This window comes from Photinus pyralis, unplaced genomic scaffold (genome assembly GCF_008802855.1).
Source record: "Photinus pyralis isolate 1611_PpyrPB1 unplaced genomic scaffold, Ppyr1.3 Ppyr1.4_LG4, whole genome shotgun sequence".
Lineage (NCBI taxonomy): Eukaryota > Metazoa > Arthropoda > Insecta > Coleoptera > Lampyridae > Photinus > Photinus pyralis.
In genome coordinates this window covers 43,681,185-43,704,082 of record NW_022170511.1, presented here as the reverse complement: position 1 = coordinate 43,704,082, position 22,898 = coordinate 43,681,185, and the positions used below count along the sequence as shown (strand labels likewise).

Here is a 22,898-nt window from a genome sequence, read left to right as displayed (position 1 = left end):
AGTACGGTATCGGAGTACCTACTCATTAATTAATTACGTGTTTATACATTGGAGTAGGCTGCTATAATAACAAAACAAAAGAATACCAGAAAGTAAAGGTAAACAGGTGTCACAAATTAGATTATTATTTGCTGCAAGTGTACTTTTGATTTGGTAAACAAATAAGATTAATTAAAAAGGCGAATTTCGAACAAATGAACTAATTTCTTTAGATAAATACGGAGAGCCGCAACTTTATATCAAAAGTTAGGAGGTCAATATCTTTGAAGAAGTCGAGAATCATGGGAGCAGCATATCTTCATTTTTCTGAAGTAAGCTGTGGCACAGTAAATATATGCCAAGATTTTTCTTCCTCCTCAACAGCCCTCTCTGAAAATGATGACAGGAGTGCTTTGGGGGGCTTGGGGAGTCTAAGAATGAGGGTATGGCTAAAATTATCCGGTGTTTTACTGGCGCATCAAACTTACGTTTTTGAATGGTTTTTGTATTTGTATGTAAGTAAGGGATTCGAAATCGGGGAATTAAAACAGCCGAAGTTTCCGCGCGCGAAATCCCGGGAGTTGCAACTATTAATTTTAGGCGAAAATGTTCGAAGTAAAAGTTGTAGGGTATAAAAAAATGCATAACTTTTCTATCTACATTTTTTTCACAAAACCTGTCTAGAAAAACCGGGAATCGTTTTTTTGTTTTCTATTTTTATTTTTATAAAAAAAAAGTTGCATGGGTCTGAAATTTGGAGCTTTCTTATGACAAAAAAGGGGGCAATTTTTTGGGCCCGCAAAGTTGATCCGTTTCTCCATATTCGCGATTTTCGAAAAATCTACCTCATTTTCAGGAGGATGGAAAATCTATCTATCGCCATTAATAATCAAAAATAAAAAAACATTCCGATGAATTAATTCGCGAATTCATGTGCGTCAACCCTAACACGAACAAGGGGATTAGCAAATCTAGCAACTTGAAATAATAATGTTCGAAATGACGACCATTTTGTTGGAGGCATAACCGCAATCTGGACTCCTTGGTTTGTTTTGGTATCAGTGGAAATTTTATAGTTTCGGCTACCCAGAGGTGATGCCATTTGAAATTTAAAAAAAAATGACATTTTGGCGGCGGTCAATCAAACATTTCTTTTTTTCGATAAAAGACGAAATTTTGTGAAAGAGAAGAGGCGCACGATTTTAAGTTTCTCTGGAAAATAAAATTGAAAAACGGTCTAATTTTAAGGAGAAAAAGGTTATAACAGCGAAATCGTTAAGGGTATAATATGTTCCATAAAATATAAGAATTCTTTATATACTTTCCAATTTTTCAATAATATATGGGGTGTGCATTTTTAAAAACATTTGATACACTAGTGTAATACACTTTTTTTATATCTTAGGGGGGGTATTCGAGGGTACACCCTGTACAAAGCATAACGGTTACAATTTTAGAAAATCTAAAATAAAACCGAAAGCACAACAGATAGGTATAGGAAATGTAATAATTGATCGACATTTAAAAGTGTAAAAAAGTAAAGCAGGTTTCATATTAAAAAATCAACTTTTGCGGTTTGAGTTATTACATTTGACCTTAAAGCACCCTGTAGAAGGCTGATCAAAATTTAAATCATTCGGATGTAGCATCAAGTCAGTATTGGTGATTTTGGAAGATTTTTGAAATTCATGTCAATGCACAGATACAGGGCTCAAAATAAATCTTGAATAATTTCAAACCTTTGATACTGGGAAATGTGGTATCAAACGACATAGGCTGTCATGTAGATTTCGAAAATGCAACAAAATACAGGGTGTTCTATTTAAAATAAACAAAGTTGCTATCCACATCCAGTAAAACTGGAAGTGAAGCGCTCATGATATTTTCTTTCGATAGATCATGAAAAACTATGTCAGTATGCAAATTTTCATATTTTAACATATCAATGAGAGCTGGAAAACTCTTAGGTAACGATTTGTGTAAAACAGCCATATACATCTCACCCTCACCGCCTACTGAAACTGTTGGTTTCCGTACTAGCATCACCACCGATCAGGGATGCTCTTTTAATGTGTGTTTTGTGGCCCCAATATTGTTTTCTGCACAGAATGATTCCGCACCTGCAGTTATCACCGAGCAGCCATTAGTTGAACGATTTAACTGCCAACTCAAAGCAATGCGTCCTGTCTCCCTATCGTTCTCCTTGGAATCCGTAGCGTTATCACGCAGAACTTTCAAGCTTCCTCAGTCCAGTTTGTTTACGATTAGACCCTTGATCTGGATGGGAAATCTGGTAAAGATTTAGAAAATCAATTTGCAAGGGAAATAATAACGGGCGATCAAAAATGAGTGGCGATTGAGTCTGCTTTGACCGTTCAAGTTATACTGCATTCATTATAAGAAGGTAGTAGATGGCGCTGTGTTTGAAGATAAAACACACACAGGAAAAAAAACGGCACCAAATTATTGTAAAATAGAAATATTCAGCACTGCCAACAGAAATAAATCTTTGACAATAACTAATGACACTTCGGCAGTTTAGTTGGCAACATAAACTACCACCTTACAATATTCATCATTAGTTTTATGTTTCATTGTAATACTGACTCGTGTATTAACCAATCACAGTGAACTTCAAAGCATCCCTATGCTTTCTACCGCTACCTTCGTAAAATGAATACAGTATAATAGGCACTCTTTGGTATAAGTACAATGTAAATAAAAATTCCAAAGGTGACTCGACAGCAACTCATTTTTGATAGCATAGTATACAGTGCGTTCGAGATAAAGAGGGTTAAATATAATTTTATATGTGACATTACGATCGATCTGATCCAGAAATTCCTAATTCAATATTTAGAAAATTCAAAATCAATCAAATGTAAAAATCGCGGCCAAGACCCTGAATATGTAGGCAACCCCCTACTCATATAGGCTTACATGTACTCGGTAGTTCACCCTAAATATTCTAATCGTTTTCACGACAATGAAGCTTAGTCTGCACCCCTAATGGAGGTTCTAGGGAAAGATAACAGTGGCGCCATGTCGGAACAATAAGATATGCCAAATGCATAGTTTTGCTCAAAAGTGCGACCTTTTTTGCTAATCTCTTTTTTTTTACGGAAATTGCTACTAAGTATACAAAAAACTAAAGGACTTTGTTATCTATAAGCAACGTATTTTTACCCACTTTTCAGTATTACTGTTAATACTGTGTGAATACTTAGGCAAGGGTTGGATATTTAAGTGGTTTTTGCAGATTGCATCTATGTATCTATTTTATGAGAACTTACAGGTGGATGTGTGCCATCTTTTGTTTCAAATTGAAGCTTTCTGCAGCTGGCTTCCGAAAAATACGACTGCAGATTTCAAAATGAAGCGTCATTTAGGGGTTGTTTCAATTCTGCCCTTGCTCTCCTACTCTGAAGCAAGGGTATGGGTCTAGGGGCATTAAAATATTGTGAAAAGGTTTTATTTGACCAATGACTACATTCAATAATATAATCAACTCCAACTTATCACAAGAATTTTTCTTTTTAACATTTTCTAGTTTTTTATATATTATAATGAAAAGCTAAAAATCTAAAAGAGTTTTGGGGGGAGGCTATAAAATGAACGATTCTATTGCAACTAACAAATAAAAGATGTTTATCAAACACAAAAACCAAGGTTCAGAGTTACAAAAATGATCAGTCTTCGAAAGTTTACATCCCTTTTGCATATTAAAACGATAAATCACCCAAAAACCTATTTAAAATATCCCCAAAAAAAAACAACACTGCAGAATAATAGTAGATAGAAATAGTAATTTAAAAAACAGTAAACATCAATACGACAACTTGTAGCAGAGTAGTCAACATTCCGATGTTAAAAGCTCTGCAACAGTTCGACACCATAGAATTTAGATGGCGTCAATGTCAACATCATTTTCATCATCGTCATCTACTTGCGGCTTCTTAACTGGCGGTTTTGCAACCGGTTTTAATGGTGTTATTTGAGCCCGTTCGTTATACTCAATTTCGACATCTTCATCGCTCTCCTCCTCGCTTTCGGACGATTCCTCCTCTTCGGCTTCCTTCAACCACTTTATAAACGGTGCCGCCTTGTTGTGAATTTCCTGAGAGACATCTTTAGACACGTACTTCTTCGAAACTTTCTCCGCCCACTCCATTATAACGTTCTCGCCCAAAATGTCGAGATCGTAGAAGACCTTCAGCAGACCGGGCACCTTGTTCATGAGAACGTCGCTGTGCATCGCTATCACCTGCTCCAGACCTCCGATCAAGTACTTTTGAGCCTTCTTATCGTTCAAAGTGAAACGTAAGATGAGCATGCGATGTCTCTTGGCCTGCGTCAGGATGTTCTGATCGAAGAGAAGCTCGGCCAGAATGAGAGGCGTCTTCACCTTGATGTCGAGACGCTCGGCCTCGTTCACCAGCTCCTTTTGGGACTGCGGCGAATCTAAGACGCCCGCGTCGCGTTTCGCCTTGACCATTTCGTACAGTATGTCGACGCGTTCTTTCTCAGGTCGTTCGAGGTCATCGCTTATGGTGATGTTTTTCGCGCCGTCCGTTAGATCTTGCATGCGCGCCCTTACGGCCTCTTCGGAGACGTCGACCGCCCATTCGGTGTCGTCATCTTCGCCTGCACCCTGAATCAAATAATGTGATTAATTAATTAAGGGAGTGGCAAGGTGGCATACACTTTTTGATTTAGATTTACGGTTCCTACAACATTTTAGTTCCTGGAAATGAACACCAGGCAGCCATACGGTTCGAGATATTGAGCTCACTTGGATGACTTCAATGTTTTGAAATTTAAAAAAAAGTTTCCTCATTATTTCAATTTTGAGGGCTCCGCCATCTTGAATTTTTTTTACTGACATGAAGGGTCATGTGACCAAAGGGCATTTTTTCTCTTTCTAGTGATTCTAATGAAACCTTTGTCCTGTTGATTGGAAAATGTGGAAAATTTTTTTTTATTTGCTATTAACCAAAGAAACAAGGCTTTGGATAGATTTGAGATATTGATTTGCAGCTCGGAGAACTTAAAAGATACATTGTTAGAAATTTTAATGACCCATGTAGTCATTAAAAAAATTCAAGATGGCGGCCGCTCTCAAAATTGGGGTAATCAAGAAATTTCTTTTTCATTCCCAAACGTGCATAACATGGGGGGACTTTTGTCTTGACAGAATCTAAGAAGTATATTACCATCAGTGTACCGAAAAATCAATCAAAAGTAACTACAACTATAATTAGACGGCTAGGGGTGGTAGCTATTTTGTTGCTCCTTAAAGGGGCTATGCTTTAGATCAAATAAATTTCGAAATGACATGTTTCGACCGTGGTTGATATTGGGTGCCTTAGCTACCATGGATACAATAGAAAATCTCCATGAATCCATGGCCTACTATTTAGAAACAGTAAAAAAATAAGGTTTTATTGATTTTCATGGCTAAAATTAAAAAATGCAGATCAGGAAAAAGAATGCAAAACAATTAACGTTAACATATACAGGGTGTCACATTTAAAAATACCAACTTTGGGTCAGATCTCGGAAATGGTGGTGCAAAAATTTTGTTTTACTATGCCACTGGATTCTACGTAAAAATATCTAAGTACACAGTTTTTACGTTTTTTCTATCTTAAATGATATATAGATATGATATACATTCCAAAAAGTCAAACTTTTCGTTTTCACCCTGTATCTCAGAAACAAACGTAGCATTGCGCAATGAATTATAAATTCCTCCTGATATCAACTATACCTATATCAAAAACTCATAATTTCGATACAATTATGTTTGAATCGATTGGGGGTCATGGGGAATTAACTGAGATTTGCAGGGAAGAGAACCATGGTCAGAATATCATACCCAATTATGAACAAACACATATTATGACACAATGTACGATACCATATGACTCATATCTGGCGCCACAGTGTCTGAAACACAGATTTCAACAGAACACAGAGCGTGTGTGGCCATGGGTTGTGCGTCTGCCTTAATTCGTTTATCCCAATCCCATTGGGAATTTCGGAAAGTGCTTTCGGAGTATGCCTTCAAAGAAATCTACATTCTAAATGTCAAATCTCTATCTTCCGGAGATTGTAAAAGGTAAAACATAAAATCCTGTTCCCCTAGGAATTTTGATGAATCTGCTCTTAGTGCTCCCCTACAATCCCTAAGGAACGAACATGCAAAATTTCAGCTTTCTACGACCAGTACTTTCAGATAGGCGTTGCCTGTCAGTCACAGAAGAGTTTTATATGCAGGGTCACCGATAAAGATGGAACCACAGCTTTCACGCTCAAACCATTTGAGATATAACGGGCGATCAAAAATGAGTTGCTGTCAAGTCGCCTTTGGAAGTTCAAGTTAAGTACAATGTAAACAAAAGTTCCAAAGGTGACTCGACAGCAACTCATTTTTGATCGCATGGTAGACATGCAAAGTACAATCCATCAAATATTTTGAGGTTAACAAATTTTGTTTGACACTTGATTTTTGAGTGCAACCGCCATCTTGAATTTTTTTAAATGGCAACATAGGTCATAGATAAACATAAAGCTTATTTTTTCCTCTTTCTTACTACCTTAAACATGCATGGTGTTAAATTAGACAATAGTGTAGAAAAACCTTTGCCGTACGTTTGGGTAGCTAATGTATTGCACTTTAAATTACCAGAACATCAAAAATAAACCCATGTCCGTCCATCTGTGTACATGATAACTCGCGAATGGTTTTGAATTTTCCAATCCTGTTTTTAGTATCATTATGTTTATCATCACCCAAGGAAGAGCTGATTAAATTTTCATTTACCCAGGAGCTCGTTTGCTATATTTGTTTTGTTATATTTATTTACAATAAAAATCTATAATGTTTGCTAATTCAATAGCACTTAAATTAATTAAACTGTACAGTTATGGATTTGTATGTTGAACTGGGGGTCTGGAATACCCCCCCCCCTCCGGCCACACAAAGGTATACCTACATTCTGGATTATGATAGGAGGGTGGAAAAACGTGCAAAAAATAATAAAAATTTGATGACCCTCCTTGAAAAATGATCACAGGAGTTGTGAAAGTTTAACAATTTGAGGGAGTCTAACACTGGGGGGGATTCGGGGTCTAGAATACCCCCCAGTCATTTTCAGGGAGTGCAATCGAACCTTTCTGTAAGGTATTCCATATCTCCTAAATTCCCTGTTCCGATGTCCTCCAAAAAACGTGTAAAAAATAATAATTCTATGGCCCTCCTTAAAAAATGATCACAGGAGTTGTGAAAGTTTAACAATTTGAGGGAGAGTCTAACACTGGGGGGGTCTGGGGGTTTGGAATAATCCCCAGCCACACACAGGTATCCATTATAGGAAAAAGAGATTGTATGTGCGGCTGGGGGGTAGTATTCCATACCCCCGGTCATACATTTGCCACCAAAGTGTTAAACTTTCAGTACTCTGATGATCATCTTCAGGGAGGGCTATCAAACTTTCTTTACCTAGAATACCCCTCAACCACACATAGGTATACGTTACAGGATGAAGAAAATGTATGTGTGCCTGAGGGATATTCCATATACCCCCCAGACTAGACTTGCCTTCAAAGCATTCTTGTGATCATTTTAAGGCAGCACTTTCAAACTTACTTTACCTGAAAGGTATTCCGTATCTCCCAAATTCTCTGTTCCTCTGTTGTCCTCCAAAACTATTCTCTTTTGTGGCTGGTAGGTATTCCATACCCCCCCAGGTGTAGGGTTGCCATCTCAAAACTCTACCAACTAGGACAGGAAGCGTGAAAACCCCGGATTTAGGGATTATAAACCCGGACATATCAATTGAATTTGATAAAAAATATTTTCTAAAGATATAAAACAAACAATTAAAACAAGGTGTACTCTATTACGAAACAAAATCTTCTTTAACTGTTAGGAATCAGCAACGGCTTATCTACATTTTAAATTCTTTAAATGAAGCACTAATATACTTTTTTAACAAAATAAAATACAAGTTATAAGAAGCTAATAGCAATAATTTTTAAATGAAACAAACATTTGGTCTTTTAGTAAAATAAAATGTTTAGGGAACTATTTACTCTTCAGGTCTTCGGTATTTATCCGTCTCTCCAATAGCCTTTAGAATATCTTCTTTATTTAAAAGAAATTTATAAAAATCTACACAATTATAATCTTTGAAATTGTACTTTATTTTTATCACTGACGAGACTGTTTCAATATTCAATAAATTCCTTTATTTTGTCCACTGTTGTGCCACTAGTGAAAATATTCTTTCAGGGTTGTCATTAAGAGTAGAAATGCAAAAAAAGTAGTACTACGCAATTTTCATTAACGTCGAGTACCTATAAATGAGCATTCGGTGTTTTAAAAAATTATTACCAAAGCTGATTTCCGCTTGAAAGTGTATCTTGTTGGCTTAACTTTTGACAGAAAATTTTTTAATTCACCCACTCAGTATCTCAAAACCTGGACTACCATTGAAAACCCGCCCCCGGACGCCCCCTAAACTAGGACAAATCCGGGGAAATCCGGACGGATGGCAACCCTACCCAGGTGGTATATGCCCCCTTATTAACGCGCTGGTAAAAGCGAGTTCATGATTTTGGACTTTCTATCCGTCCGTTCGTCTGCGTACATGATAACTCGCAAACGGTTTCGAATTTTCCAATTCTGGTTTCAGTATTATGTTTATCATCACCCAAGGAAGCATTAATTAAATTTTCGGTGACTCGAAAGCGCATTTGCCATGTTTGTTACCTTTTACCTTACAAGTACTGTATTATGTGAGAAATAAATGTTAATTTTGTGAAATATGGCAAAGCTTTTTCTAATTTTTCTGCATTATATTTCTACCATACATGATCAAGGTAGTAAGAAAGAGAAAAAAATAACCTCCCTAATGGCGTAGGTCTTTACAAAAAATTCAAGATGGCGGTTGACCTCAAAAACTACACTGCGCATGCGAAATAAATGTGAACTCACAATGTAATGTATGCCATAATGGTTTAGTAGCAAGGCCCGACTCGCATCCAGGATGCTCGGGCTCGATTCCTGGTATGGGAAAATATTTTTTATTTTTATTATTTTATAAAAATGTGTATACATGGTTTGTGTAGGTTTGGGATTGTCTTCTTACATTTTTTAAATGCAAAAGACGCATGTCCAATTAATACTATGCTTGGGACCATGTGGCAAAAAAAATTTTTTAACCTCAAAATATTTTGATGCCTATATCTCAAGATGGCCCTTGTTACTAAAACACTTAATCCACTCAGCCATGACTACGAACTTATAAATTAAGATGGACTGCTGATCAAACAGTTGCATAAAGGTAATGGCCCTACCATGGGCGCGGCCATGATGTGCAAATTTTAGTTATTTTCTAGGGGAATTTTCCTAGTGCTCAAGTGTTGAGACTATTGCAGCCTTGGAAAATCACATGCGTCACAATAATTTCTTAAGGAAACGTGAGGTTAAAGCTTGTTTATTAGTTGATTTGAATTTCGCGCCAAGTGAGGGCACATCATGGCTGCCCCCATGTAGGTGTCATTTGTCAATTCAGCATTAGCAGTCCATCTTAATTTATAAGTTCGTGGCCATGACACCTTAAGCTTGTACACACTTACATTATCATTTGATGTAACATCAACGGAGGCGTCGAGCCCGATAGGTTCGCCGTCCTGATCCTGACCATCCCCGTTGGCGTTATCGCCGTTGGCCTTCTTGCTGCGCTTGGTCCGTTTCTTTCCCTCGGTCAGCGACGACCCCTGCACCGCCGGATTCATATTGGGCGGGTTCTTCAAGATGTACGTGTTGAGCTTGTGATTGAACTCGAGCGGACCGTGAAATCCGCACGCCTTGCATCCCTGCGATATGGTGCCTCGTTTCGCCGAAACGATCAGATCGGTCTCGGGATTGTCGCATTCGGGACAGAGAACGAATCTGGAAAGCGGGCGGTTAGTAACCGGATCGAACGAGTTTGGGGAACGCGGGGTTACTTGCGAATGAAGCCGTCCAGTAGGTCTTGCAGTTTGACTGCGTCGTGTGAGCCGTTTACGATGAAGCGTTCGTTCTTGAAGTCGAATTGGGTTTGAGCGCCAAGTTCACAGCCGAAGTATTTGGTGGGGTAGGTTGGCGGTCTGCTCAGGGCCTTCGCTACTTCGCTCATGTTTACGATCACGGTCTTAATGCCATTGCCTTTACCTTCAACCTAAGGGGGGCGTGAGCGGTTAGGATTGGGGTGGCGTGGGAGGAGACGGGCACAAACCTTAGCCACCAAGGGGGGCATTTTGTATCGATAGAAGAGATCGCTAACGTTGCGGTTGACGTTGACGGAGCCCATTGTGTATGACGATGCTTAGTGCGGCGGGCAAAGTTACAGTGATGATGGTTGGGTGTCCTATGATTGCTCTCAGTCACGTTTCTCTAAAAGGTTGCAGTTTCCGATGCCTATTAGATGAAAATTTTGTTGTCCTGCAGACACCATTTGGTAAGGTGGAGATTTTGTCTTTATCCAACTTACTAACCTATAACAATTGGGCTCCTGTCGCTGCGAAGTCATGCACCCCACGTGCCAGGGCCCTAAACTCCCGACTATACCTCTGCTGGTTAATGATGTCTCTGAAAAAGTCGACGGTTGAACTATTATCTATCAGTTTTAGCATGACTTTCGGGTGAGAAACAATGAAATCAATGCCTGCTGTAATGAGTGCAATTCGTAACACTTACCAAAGTTGTAATCCTTTTCATTACAATATATAAAACCATCGCCAAAATTAACGAAAATTAATTATTTGCATTATTCCTCTGCCTTGTATACTCATTGACTCGATAGCAAATCGAGCTCTCAACACAGACTACATTGAAATTTTGATCTGTCATTTAAAAACGTTTCAATGGAAACCTGCAATGTCACTTTGACATCAAAAATTTCAAGTGGAACATGGACAAACTTCATTGGTATTATCTTTATTACACGGACAAACCAAAATACAAAAGAGTAAGAACTTGATGGTCCTATCGCTTAAGATCATTGAAACACCACCCTCCTAGCTTGATAAACTCCAAGAGGCTGCGCTATTTTATCTAAACGAACTTCTCCGCTTGATGAAAAAGAAAAGTACAAAAAATGATGTATGTAGAGTTTTGGCAGTAAGTTTCTTAATTTGGATTTCAGGTGCTTTGGTACCAAAAAATGGTAATGCGCCACTTGGGACTCCTCAGTGCAGAATGCAAATCTATAAAAAATCAAGTATGTAGCTCTATACGTAGTCATGTAAAAAGAGTAAAATTTGAAAAGTAAAGTGAATCAATACAAAAGTTGCGATCCACCCTTGAACCTAGAGACCACCATCTTAGCTCACGCCGAAAAGCATACGCGCGAATTTCATTTTTACGTACAAAAATCGAGAAAAACTTCAATTACGCTAGCGCAGTCAATCGAATTGCTTGCAATTTCTCACCATAGTGTTCGGGCGGCAGCATGGAGGCGACCAGGCGCCCCAAATCAGCTGCGGCAAAGAGGTCTATGATGGCGATCGTCACTGCACCAGGACTGTCGAGAGGAGCGCGTAGACAACAGCACCAGACATTAGAATTTTCAATCAATTCTTCTTGACACGCGCAATCGTGCGCGTATCGATTTTGCGTAAAATTCCACCCACTTACACATTGAACTCGAAATTGCTCTTCTCAAGAGTGGGCCACAGACACATATTTTGCTATTGCGCGACACTCTTTACCTATTTATTCGTTACGTGATGTCTGATCCACACCTTTGTGGTTTTACCCGGTGCCGCCGTCTCGCAATTGCTTTTTCCAGAAAGGGTCCAACGTCAAAATGAACCACCCACATTCAACTCGAATGATTGTAGGAAAATTCGCCCCCACACATTTTGCTCATCAACTCGTTCTAAGCAAAATTCACCCCTTGCAAGATTAAGTCGCCAAAATATTCGCCCTGGAAGATTGGTGCCCTATTTTTGACTCCCTTCAAAATATGGGTGTGGGTTAGTTAATTAGTTCTGCAATACAGTGCTTAGGAGACCTGGGGTAGCATCAATGACAGTGACATTACTTTGCAGAAGTGCAAGACGATAAAGTCACTAAATATAGAAAGTACCGCAATCCATTGGGCTCGTGTGTTAGAGAGAGAACGCATGATTTTTGCCCAAAAATGGCGGAAGTTACCAGATTCTAGTAACTGTAATGTTAGGGATTGTTCCACCTGTTTGGAGATATCTGTATATATTTTTATAAAACATGACAGTACTATGAAGTTAGGTTATAAAAAATTACAGCTATTCAGATTTTATTTGTCAAATTTTTTAAGTTGGCAGAAAATTTGCCCAAAAATGGCGGATGATTGCGGTACTTTCTATATCTAGTGACTTTACAAGACGATATGTAGAAGTGCCATCTAGTATGGCAGATTGCAACTATTATCCGTTCTGTCGATAAGTTCGCCGATAGGTTATCTACTTTTAGTTGAGGAAAGTGTGTACCCGACCATCGGACGATTCAATAATTTAAGTACCTTTGAGTTACTTGAGGGGGGGGGGGGTACTCTCCCAGAAATATATATAAGGTTCCTCCATCCATCTTTTTGTGAATGTACATAAGCGCGGTGGCGTGCTTGTGCCGTCCCGTGTCTTTTTTCTGTCTCTCGGAGGAGGCGGTACCCCCTCCCCCTCTTGAACCGCCAATGTACGACTATAAACGCGGTGGTAATTAGAAAATGAAGAGCCCCCATACCAGAATTTTTAATGTTTCTGCAACAGTGTCCTCAAACTTTCTACAAGTACCATGTGATGGTACCTATACAGGATGTTCCTAATTATGATGTAAATACGGAAGGAGCTAATCCTTTGACTTATTTTATGACTAAAAGTTCATATAAACATAGATGTCATCAGTTACCGATCTAGGGAGTGTTCAAATTTCAAAATTTTTTAAGTTTTTCTCCTGCTGTTTTTACGATAAGTATTTTGCTCGAATTTGAAAGTTACGCTGAAGGGTCATGTCAATAATAGTGAGAATCTACAGGGTGTAGATCGGTAACGAAGCGTTTACGGACCTATTTTTGTAAGGACTTTTAGTCGATCGATCGTAAAACTGAACGAACGTCGCACACTATTGCAATCGAAGTTAAGCTGTAATTTTCGCGATTCTCTCTCTAATTTTCTATACTTATATGCGCCCATATTATACGCAGACGAAACGGCCACAACGAAATTGCCACGGGGCCATGGCCTGTAATCCAATAATGTATTTATTGTTGGTCAATTATTTTTAAGTGGGCAGGGTTTCAGGCAAAGCTGCTCTACCAACCCAACCCACTATACTTTACAAATATCTATACCCGAAATTTTTGTGTAACTTTTAGTACCACAAACAGAATCAATTTTTCTGAGTGAAAACGAAAAGTTTTGAGACATATCTTACTACCCATATAAGATAGATAAAAGCGAGGAAAAAAGGTACCACCCTGTATATTTTAGCGTAAATTTTTTGCATTCTTTCTTTTTCCCCATTGCATTAATGTATCACAACCTATATCTTTTTTTAATTTTAGCCATGAACCAAAAATACTGTTTACGGTTTTTAAATAGTATGCCATGGATTCATGAAGCTTTTGTTTTGTTTATTGTATCCATGGTAACAAAAATTAATCAACAAAAATCGCTGAAGGTTATTTAAAAAGTTTGAAAAACATGATTATTTTATAGTATATTAAGATACAAGTGTATAATCAAGTCTTTAAAGCACGCGCAACGAGTTTAAGGGCACGACGCAAAGCGGAGTGCCTTTAACGTTGCAAGTGCTCTAAAGACCAATTATACACGTGTATCTTATAGTATTTTTTATTATACCTGCAGTATAATTTAAAAATAGGAAATACAATGAAGTCATATTGACGTTATACTCGAATACATGTCTAATTATGTGGGCTGGGTGTTCGTAATTTCACGATTGCCATGGAAATGTCACCTGACGTTTGCTTATAAAAATCATCGTCTTTGTGAATTAAACGATTTCCATTGAAAAAGATAATACACCGTTCATTAAATCGCTTGTAAAATCTACACAAACGTTGGTAGGTGTAAAAACCAACTCCAGTAAAGCCTATTATAAAGAATATGAAAAGTTGTTTCCATGGATGAATAGGAAGTTACTTACGAATACAGTCTTAAATGAATCGATAATGCTGGCATACATGAAGGAAATGTTAAAGGTATTTAAATCTTCTATATTTTGGTGCATTCATTCAAAACTTCCAAGCAATGTTGCGATTAAAAAGTGGAACAGATTTGGAAGCATACCCTAAATTACGCGCGTTTGTGAAAGCTTCAACCAAAGGATAGGTACAAAAGCCAAAGAAATGTTCTTTACAGAAAGCGACCTAAGAGGATTTTTTATTTCATCCAGATGACAGTTTCAAAAGTCATACTTGAAGTATCGTTACTTAGCAACTTTAAAGCACGTGTGTTTTAAAGGCCTTTTTTCGCACGCATTTGAGTGTTTAAAACGGAGATTGTAATTCAGGTATAATAAAAAATTATAATTAAGTATATTATGCAGAGCCGTAGCAAGAACGAAAATTGTAGGGGTGCAAACGAAATGTTGGAGGGTGCACTTATTGTTTAAAAAATGAAGTCTCGAGAGCCTCAAATTGCATAATTTTAATAACTATTATTGTACTGATACTACAAAATGTAGTATGTTGATATTATAATTATCAAGAATAATCATTTTTATTCAATTTTATTGTAATAATTATGAACAACAATAATATTGTATATTTGTGATAATTAACTTACAATGTACAAAAATAGCACTACTGTATATTTTTATTTTACGATTCTGATCGTGATCGGTCAGAGGGTGCCACTTAATGTCTATAGGGTGCCAGGCTGCCAGGCACCCTCTGGCACCCCCCTGTCTACGGTCCTGATATTATGTGATTATTATATTATTAAAAATATAGGTTGTGATACATAGATGTATTCAGGAAAAAGAATGCAAAAAATTGCCGTCGAGATATACAGGGTGTCGCATTTAAAAAACACCAACTTTGGTTCAAATCTCAGAAACTGTACTCGAATAATATGCATATGTATTGCAATATCGGTACTTATTGCTAACTTCATATAGGTGAAGAAATTTTCCTGTAAATTTGTGCACAGTAGCACACTTTTTGAACAGCTCTGTAGAATATTTTCAAAGGGCAGATTATGCAGACCCATGATATTGAAAAAATGCTTCAAAATTTGTTTGCTAAAAAATGGCGAATCAGCAGCGTAGTGCGTAGTTCCGAAGCACCACCTGAACATGGAAAAAGTACCCTCATACTTAAAGATAATGACAAAAGACGATTAAAATATTTATTATAGAACATATTTGAATATTACAATAATACTTGAGTAAAACAAAATTAAACAAATTGAAGTTGCAACTGAATCTTCCTCGGAAAAATCCAAAGCATCTTTTGCTTTTCTTTCTGACCCGACAAGCCCATGGAAAAAAACCAGCATAGAAGAAAATAATCACAATATGTACATTCCCCAGAAATTATGTTAAAAAAAATTATTCAACATGACTGTACAAATCAGAAAATACGCAAAATATCATAGTCATTTTCATCCCGTCTATCTTTTGTTACCTGAAGTAATAGAAGGCTCTTTTTCAAACGCCTCAATTACCTAAATGACTGACAAAGAATTTTCTGCATTGTCAGCAATTGATTTGGACATGTGGATCAATAGTGCAATGGTTATACTATAAATAATAGCCACTTATCTCTTCTTAAAATACCACATCCATAAGTTCTAAAAATTGAGCTGTTTTTTTTAATTGCATGGCAACCAAGATGGCAGGCTGTTAGGTAAGCCAAATGAACCAATTACAATACAATAGACACCCATAAAACGCTTCTATGGCTGTGATTCAAAAAATATCTCCCTATATATAAACAACCTGATATATACAGGTCGGGTCAAATGCAACTTCACAGAAATCAGTGATGAATTTATGTTCGATCCAGTTTAGTACTTTTGTAAAGCTTCCCGATTCCATGGTCAGATCCAATGCCCTTCACACTCATCCTAATCTTGAGCATATTGTATTTAATCAGGTCATGTTTCAATGGAAATGCAACTTTGGGATTATCATTACATGGATTGCATCACTCTGGCAGTAAGGAAAAAAAAAAGTAAATTTTCACTTACCTTTATAAGTTTCTAAAGTCATATAAATTGGTTGCGCCCTTTTGGACGGATCCTTGACTCAGTAAATAGTCCAGAAAATGCAGTGCAACTACCCAGAAGGAAAAATATATGAAGAAATATGGTGGAAGCGATCTGCAATTTAAAAAAAAACCATAAATTAAAATATGCGAAGTTTTATTTTTAGATCGTCCTGTGTATATAATATACAGAGCAATACGTGGACCTACCTAATCGCCTTATTTAATTAAATGGAACGGGCCGCCTGCTTTTTAGATGGACACGCACGTCCACGGCAAAAATGTATCGGTAGAAAAACGTATACGTTAAAAGCCTGATATTAAACAATTAAGCAGTGGCGGAGAAAATTATTGAAACAAAAATTAAAGGTACACACGTTTCACAAATACGCCATATGCGATATGCGCGATGTGAAGTGGGCGGAAGTAGTTGTCTGAAGGAAGACGCGGATTGGTTGTGGGCTAACTTCATTAATTGGGACACATTCAATAAAAAACTATAAAACAATCGGCCACCTTGAACAAACTTGTAGGCACATCACATGCCCCAAAATTGAGTGCGTGTAGCTGCGGAGTGACCTAACGAAGTTTAGATGTCCGTGGGTTATACAACATCTTAACCGCAGACGTGCGGCGTGTAGCCTAATAGAATGCGCTTGTTGTGTTGCCTAACCACCTGAAGTCCGCTATTAAGGCTGGACAGTACATACAGAACGGAGTATGTAAAGTTGCCTATTGTCAATCCCCAAATTTGGTTATTTATAATATTAATTTGTGTTCGATGGTAAAAACATAAACTTAGTACAATTATAATGCACATTTTCTATCTGTATAAAACCAGCCACGCGGCGGAAGCTATCTTTTCGCGCTTTTTAGAAAAACTTTTAAGTTGTTTTTCCAAGATAACTTATCTATAAATGAAGTTGGAACAATTTCCAAAATTAAGATACGTTCGTAAACTTAATATCTAGGCAATAACGCCAGGAAAATTTATTTCCTTTTTTCTTTTCCAAAATATGACACCCTAACAGCCCTCGACGTTGCCCTTAAAAAAAAGATTATTTTAAAACATTTTAGTAAACCCCGGCGTTATTGTCTAGCTAAAGCATTCACCTTTCACAGGATTATTCGACCCCTTCTTCAACTTCACTCAGAATTAAGATATCGTGGAACGAAATCACACGTTTTCGGGCAACGGAACGGGTGTACTGTCCAGCCTTAAGTCCAGTGGTTGGCTGGAGCTAAAATCGGGCCGAAATATGGTTTTCAGTCAAAACCGAACATTCGGTACGTCTCCTGTAACTGAATTACTATACCATGAAATGTAGAGTTGGCAACATAGTATTAATAAGTTGGCTAAATTAATTACCACATCCTATAGTTTTATTGTACTTCATTATAGAACTAGTACGATATTGTAGTCATGTCATAACATTTACATAGTAATCATAATCACTACTTACTTTCGTCCCAAAAAAAGGTTGAATAAACCGTGATTTTCCTCCCTAGGGAGGAAAGTAAAAAACAATTGCTGTATTAATCTTAATAATGACATTTAAAACTGAAACATACCCGTATCTAGATTGCTATGTGTCGACTTCATTATTGCATACGGTAATTTTTCAATATGTACAATTTTCTTTCTTTGAACAAGTTGATGTCGAGGGGTTGATCACGACTTATTTTAGGGGACAAAAATTTCCCTCATTGCCTAAACTGCCACTATTTCCCTTAATTTCCCCAAGATTTCTAGCATTGCCTAATATAATTTCCCCAGAATTTCGTCCATTTCCTATATATGTCCCAGATATTTCTTCGAAATTTCCTATATGAGGGAGAAATGGTCCCCTCGGTTGATGTAGGTCTTTTCTGTGTGATATGGCACTCTGTATGCTAGATTTCATAAGTTTTCTAAATATCAAATTACGAATTTCTTCATTTTTTTGTTTGGATTGATTGATCTTTAAAAATATCTTAAAAAACATAGGTAATGCATTTGAAAAACAAAAGTTTCGTATCGCCAAATAAAAGAGATATTTAGGTGACCCTCTTATTTCGAACACACTGTATACCTAACTTTAACAAATAGGACACACGCAATTTTTATTCGTACTTTCGAGGGGAGTGAATATTCCAATACTCCAGCATGGCAACTTTATTTACAACAAATCTTACTTTCTAACATATTTCTAATACTAAAAAATTAAAAACCCCTAACTTTCATTTTCTTCTTCTGCTAATAAATCCGTGTATCTTCTTCTACAGATTAAACCGTTCATGGAGTACCATGCAAAAAGCATAGTAAATAGACCAACGCCGAAAAGGACGTATCCAAAGTAAAATCCTCCAGATAATACTTTTTGAAAGATCCCAATGAGGTTGCAGTACTTTTCTGTAAGGGACGCATCCTCTTGAAACCATAAAATTGGCATGTAAGTAGGAACCACGTTGTCAAATACGCTGCAAAATGTAGGTACCTACTAAATTATTTTCAAAACAGTAACGAAAGTTCGAACCTTATTCCCTTTACGTTGTCCACGAAAAGGTTTAGTTGAAGTTTGGCACTGGCATTTAAAGGTACACCAGTGTTTGGTTCCAAAGTTATGTGCGTTTCGTGCCTGGCTTTATCGGGTTTTAAACCTTCCACGTTCGCACCATAGCTGTGGTCTGCTAGATAGAAATGGGGGTAAGATACAAATGCAGGTGCACCGTACCTGCAAGCTCATCAGTAGTGAAGTGAGATTGAAAAATTGCCAACTTACTTGCATTTCGAAATATCTCTCACGCCACTTGGAAGACTGTTCCTGGTAAAACATTTTTGGCGGTTATATTTTGAACCATTATCAAAATTGTAGTCGGTGCCTATGAATTTTGCGCCTTCAATCCCGAAAACCTCTTCGGTGTCGTTACGTTCTAATGTGAGCGTGCTAAAATAATTTTTGTTAAGTAGGTGTAGACTTCCATAGGGCCATCCTCTAAAGGTAAAGTAATCGCGAAAAATTGTAAGTCGACTACATCCACCTTTGGGGGTTGCCTTTGCATTTAAATTTAGTAGTAGACCTAAAAATAGTGAGGAAACTTTTTGCGCCCCTTGGGGTCTAATATAAATTCGTTTCATATATCACCATCTGCAGGTCTAGATACTTTCTTAGGCCAGTTTTTGTATTTAAACACGGTAATACCTGCAGATGTCGGTTAAAAAAATAGACAAATGCTGCTTTTGGTTGAAAGGGGAATAAAGCTCTCCAGAGCTTCCATCAAGGAGCGAACATGGGTAATCGTAAGCATCGGTCTTTCCTCTACCATTCCACAAGTTCATTTCCCCTAACTTGTTAATGTCGTTTATCCCAGTATACACCGTAAAATTCCCCTCGTACGTGGCAGAGTCGTTGCGCTAAAAATTGATAAGTAGCGTTACCTGAGAGAGACAAACAGTCTATTACCGAATACAACCATCCAATACGATCAAATGGAATTTCCACCCCTGGTATGTGATACTCTACAAGATCAGAAATGATTGGATCCTCGTACCCCTCAAACAACCATTCATTGACGGTCTTCGTAACGTAAAGCTTTTCATCAAAGTACCACAAAATACTGTTAATAACCGGGCCGATAAACCTGATATTCTTCACCTTTTGTCCTAAAATCTAACACAATTACTTTAAATACCTTTGTTTAGTGTGGCACACTCACGACAACAATTGGATTCACGCTGGTGATGTTGTCCAACAAGCTTCCATTACTCATCGACTGCACAAACTTCCAAATGCGCCTCTGCTGATAACTCACAGTCCCATTACCATTCCAACTGCTGATCTCCCTTACGTGATGCTCACTGAACACAAACGGGCCCTTCTCTTCAAACCGTGGTTTAACTTTCCATTCCGATTTGATGACCGTTTCGGCATTTTCCCAATCGAATAAGTATATGGAGAGATGTATTGGAATAGGGGGATCTTTCCACAGTTTGAAACTTAACGACGTATTTGAAAGGACCAATTTCTGGAATAATGCGATGCGCACATCTTTCATTTGCGTCTCTTACCTACCGAATGTAAAACTGTTGTGCAGATTTTGGTCCAGAATACCAACAAAATTACGCCAAGCGTTGTGAGTACTATACCCGAAAATAGTAATTTTTTGGAACTCATTTGTACTTAACTGGCATTTGGCGTTTTATGTTTGTACATATAGAGCCAATATCGAAAGATTGATAAACTGTGTAACCTTTTAATCTAACCATAATACAGAACGTTTGAATGAAGCGCAATATTTGTTGTAGATTTTAATTGATGATCAAAAACATTCGAAGTCGTGCAAGTTGCTAGGGCAAGAATTGTTCTTAGAGCCAACCGGATGCATACAGCACTTTTTATTACCTCTGTTTGGAAATCTACAGACCGATAAATCTTTAAAAAACGACATGAAGATCTAATATGTAACTTTAGTTACCTTTGCCCCGCATTCTATATGGTTCTCACTTGGACCAAGAGGAGTCTATGTACCAAGTACCCGCAAAGATTCTTACTCGGGCCAAGAGGACCCCAAACTCCTTCTGTTCGAGATCAATCGTGCGGACAGACGGACAACCACATGATTTCAAGAATAATTTAAAAACATTAAGACATTATTGTTGAATTCATTATTCCTTATTGAGATCTTACTCAAAAACATCTTCAGTTTGGCTTAGCGCTTTCACTTTGAACTTTGCAACTAAATTCAAAAATTGAAATTTAAGGATCAAAATTATGAAATCTAGGGTGGAGTTCGAACCCTGCAATACAGTGGGAAGATTATAGCTCTTTGCTTTGAGTAGGATCGGATTGGTCAGGAGGCGTCGACGAAATATTTCCAAGACGCTTCACTCCGGTACATGCTTCAAAATTAGAAGTTCTTACAGATCCAGTTCTTTAGGTTTAGGGACTTTTAAAAACACCTAAAGCTTCTCAAAACTTAGAAAAAGTCCCTAGAGACTCATTAGAAACCTTTGAAGGCCCATGGATATTCTCAAAACATTCCTCCTCAAGGAAAGATTTCAAATACTTGATGGGAATTCATAAAGGTTTAAAACATTCTTAATGATTTTTATAGTGCTCTTAAAACTCCATAAGACTCCTTTTTATTACCATTAAAAGCTTTTAAAGACTAACGGTCTTTCAAGGTTTTTAGCTAAACTTGTACAGTTTGTAATGATCTCTAAAAACTATCCGAAACGACGTACGTTTCGCGGCACTTTTGAATCTCGGTAGCGGACTGAACTACGTTATATAATCGGTTCTTTTATGTGTTGGAACGTGAGACAAAATCGGGAAGGGAATTGAATAACACTGAGAATTTTGTGCCTAAGAGAAGGGTTACCAAATAAAATACATTACGCATGCAAATCCAAAAGACGATACCAGGGAAACCTTCTTCGGGACAAAAACCCTGGGTCCATAACCGTCACAAATATAAAACATGTTAAATTGTACCATGAAAATGAGATAATTAAATCAAAGGCAGTTACAGCAAGAAGTATTTTGGCAGTTGGCTCGCGGCCTTCGGCTGGCTCGGCACTGCTTTTGAAAGTATCATTTTTCCATACCTGTGGCTTATGAAAAAAACTTCAATGCAAAAGTAATAGTATTGAAGTGCCGAGCGAGCTGAAGAGGGTAAGGTAAAATTTTGGTAATTGGCCCGGGGTGCAAGGTCAAATTTTGGAAATTGGCCCGGGGTGCGACGCGAACTCAACGTGAACGCGAACCTGAACGTTTATAGCATCCCGGACCAACTGCCAAAATGTTTCTACTGGAACTGGTCGAAGGTTAGGCACCAAACGCGCGTCTCGAGTAAAGGATACACCAATTTTCTAAATGAGAGTGCATTGAAAATGCAACCTTTTTATTAATTTGAGTCAAACGTTTTCAATACTATAAAAGGAACACATTTTTCTTTTCCAAGGTACTTTTTTACAAAACTCACGTACGATTTGTACATACCTAGAACCACTACCTTAACAGTTGTGTCCTTCTTTTCTCTCTGGGAAAATACGTAGCGCAAAAATCCACTAGGTACCTTCTGGACCTGGAGTGTAACACTGTTGCAATTTTAACCTTGAAAGCACCTTATTATGAATGTATGAAGAAGTCCCACATTTTTTAAAGCGTAGGCCCTGGAAATGGCCCCATGTCGAATGGCTAGAGTGCTCTGTCATTCATGTCCTCTAAAGAAGGTGGAAGAAGTGCAGGAGGGGGACGCGATTCAAATTGTGTTCTAAAACCTAGAGCATCCCATCGATTTCTCAGAACCTTTTAGCCTCTGGTATTGAGAAGTCTCAATGGCATCCAAAAGGTTGTGACAAGCGTGTCCAATCCCTAAAAGATACCAGGAAACTCTGTAGGGAGGACAGCAGCCCTCTATAAGTTCTTTCTTCTTTTCAGACTATTGTACACGAAATTATAAATTAAGATGGACTGCTAATGAGGAATTGACAAATGACACCTACATGGGGGCAGCCATGATGTGCACTCACTTGGCGCGAAATTCAAATCAACTAATAAACAAGCATTAACCTCACGTTTCTTAAATAAATTACTGTGACACATGTCATTTTCCAAATGTTTTCCAAGGCTGCAATAGTCTCCAAACTTGAGCACTAGGAAAATTCCCCTAGAA

The 22,898-nt window shown here is 37.7% G+C and overlaps 2 protein-coding genes across 4 annotated transcripts; both read right to left on the bottom strand.

Annotated features, from left to right (window-relative positions):
* Positions 1-3,610: 3,610 nt before the first annotated feature.
* LOC116169827 (eukaryotic translation initiation factor 5) lies at positions 3,611-16,674 on the bottom strand. 3 transcript variants are annotated; one of them, XM_031486002.1, is made up of 7 exons: positions 16,452-16,674; positions 16,225-16,356; positions 10,525-10,618; positions 10,266-10,471; positions 9,997-10,208; positions 9,625-9,940; positions 3,611-4,630 (listed from the first exon to the last, which is right to left on the bottom strand). In XM_031486002.1, the coding sequence occupies exons 4-7, from the start codon at positions 10,338-10,340 to the stop codon at positions 3,881-3,883; spliced, it is 1,353 nt and encodes a 450-aa protein (XP_031341862.1). In that variant the 5' UTR covers positions 10,341-10,471; positions 10,525-10,618; positions 16,225-16,356; positions 16,452-16,674; the 3' UTR covers positions 3,611-3,880. The 3 variants fall into 3 exon arrangements, with proteins under 3 accessions (XP_031341862.1, XP_031341865.1, XP_031341863.1); XM_031486005.1 differs by lacking the exons at positions 16,225-16,356; positions 16,452-16,674 and adding an exon at positions 11,461-12,108; XM_031486003.1 differs by lacking the exons at positions 16,225-16,356; positions 16,452-16,674 and adding an exon at positions 10,727-10,868.
* Positions 16,675-18,380: 1,706 nt separating this feature from the next.
* Positions 18,381-20,452, bottom strand: LOC116169826 (protein croquemort-like). Its single transcript, XM_031486001.1, has 7 exons — positions 20,294-20,452; positions 19,938-20,246; positions 19,685-19,891; positions 19,424-19,635; positions 19,004-19,168; positions 18,758-18,955; positions 18,381-18,701 (listed from the first exon to the last, which is right to left on the bottom strand). The coding sequence occupies exons 1-7, from the start codon at positions 20,393-20,395 to the stop codon at positions 18,455-18,457; spliced, it is 1,440 nt and encodes a 479-aa protein (XP_031341861.1). The 5' UTR covers positions 20,396-20,452; the 3' UTR covers positions 18,381-18,454.
* Between the last annotated feature and the right edge of the window lie 2,446 nt (positions 20,453-22,898).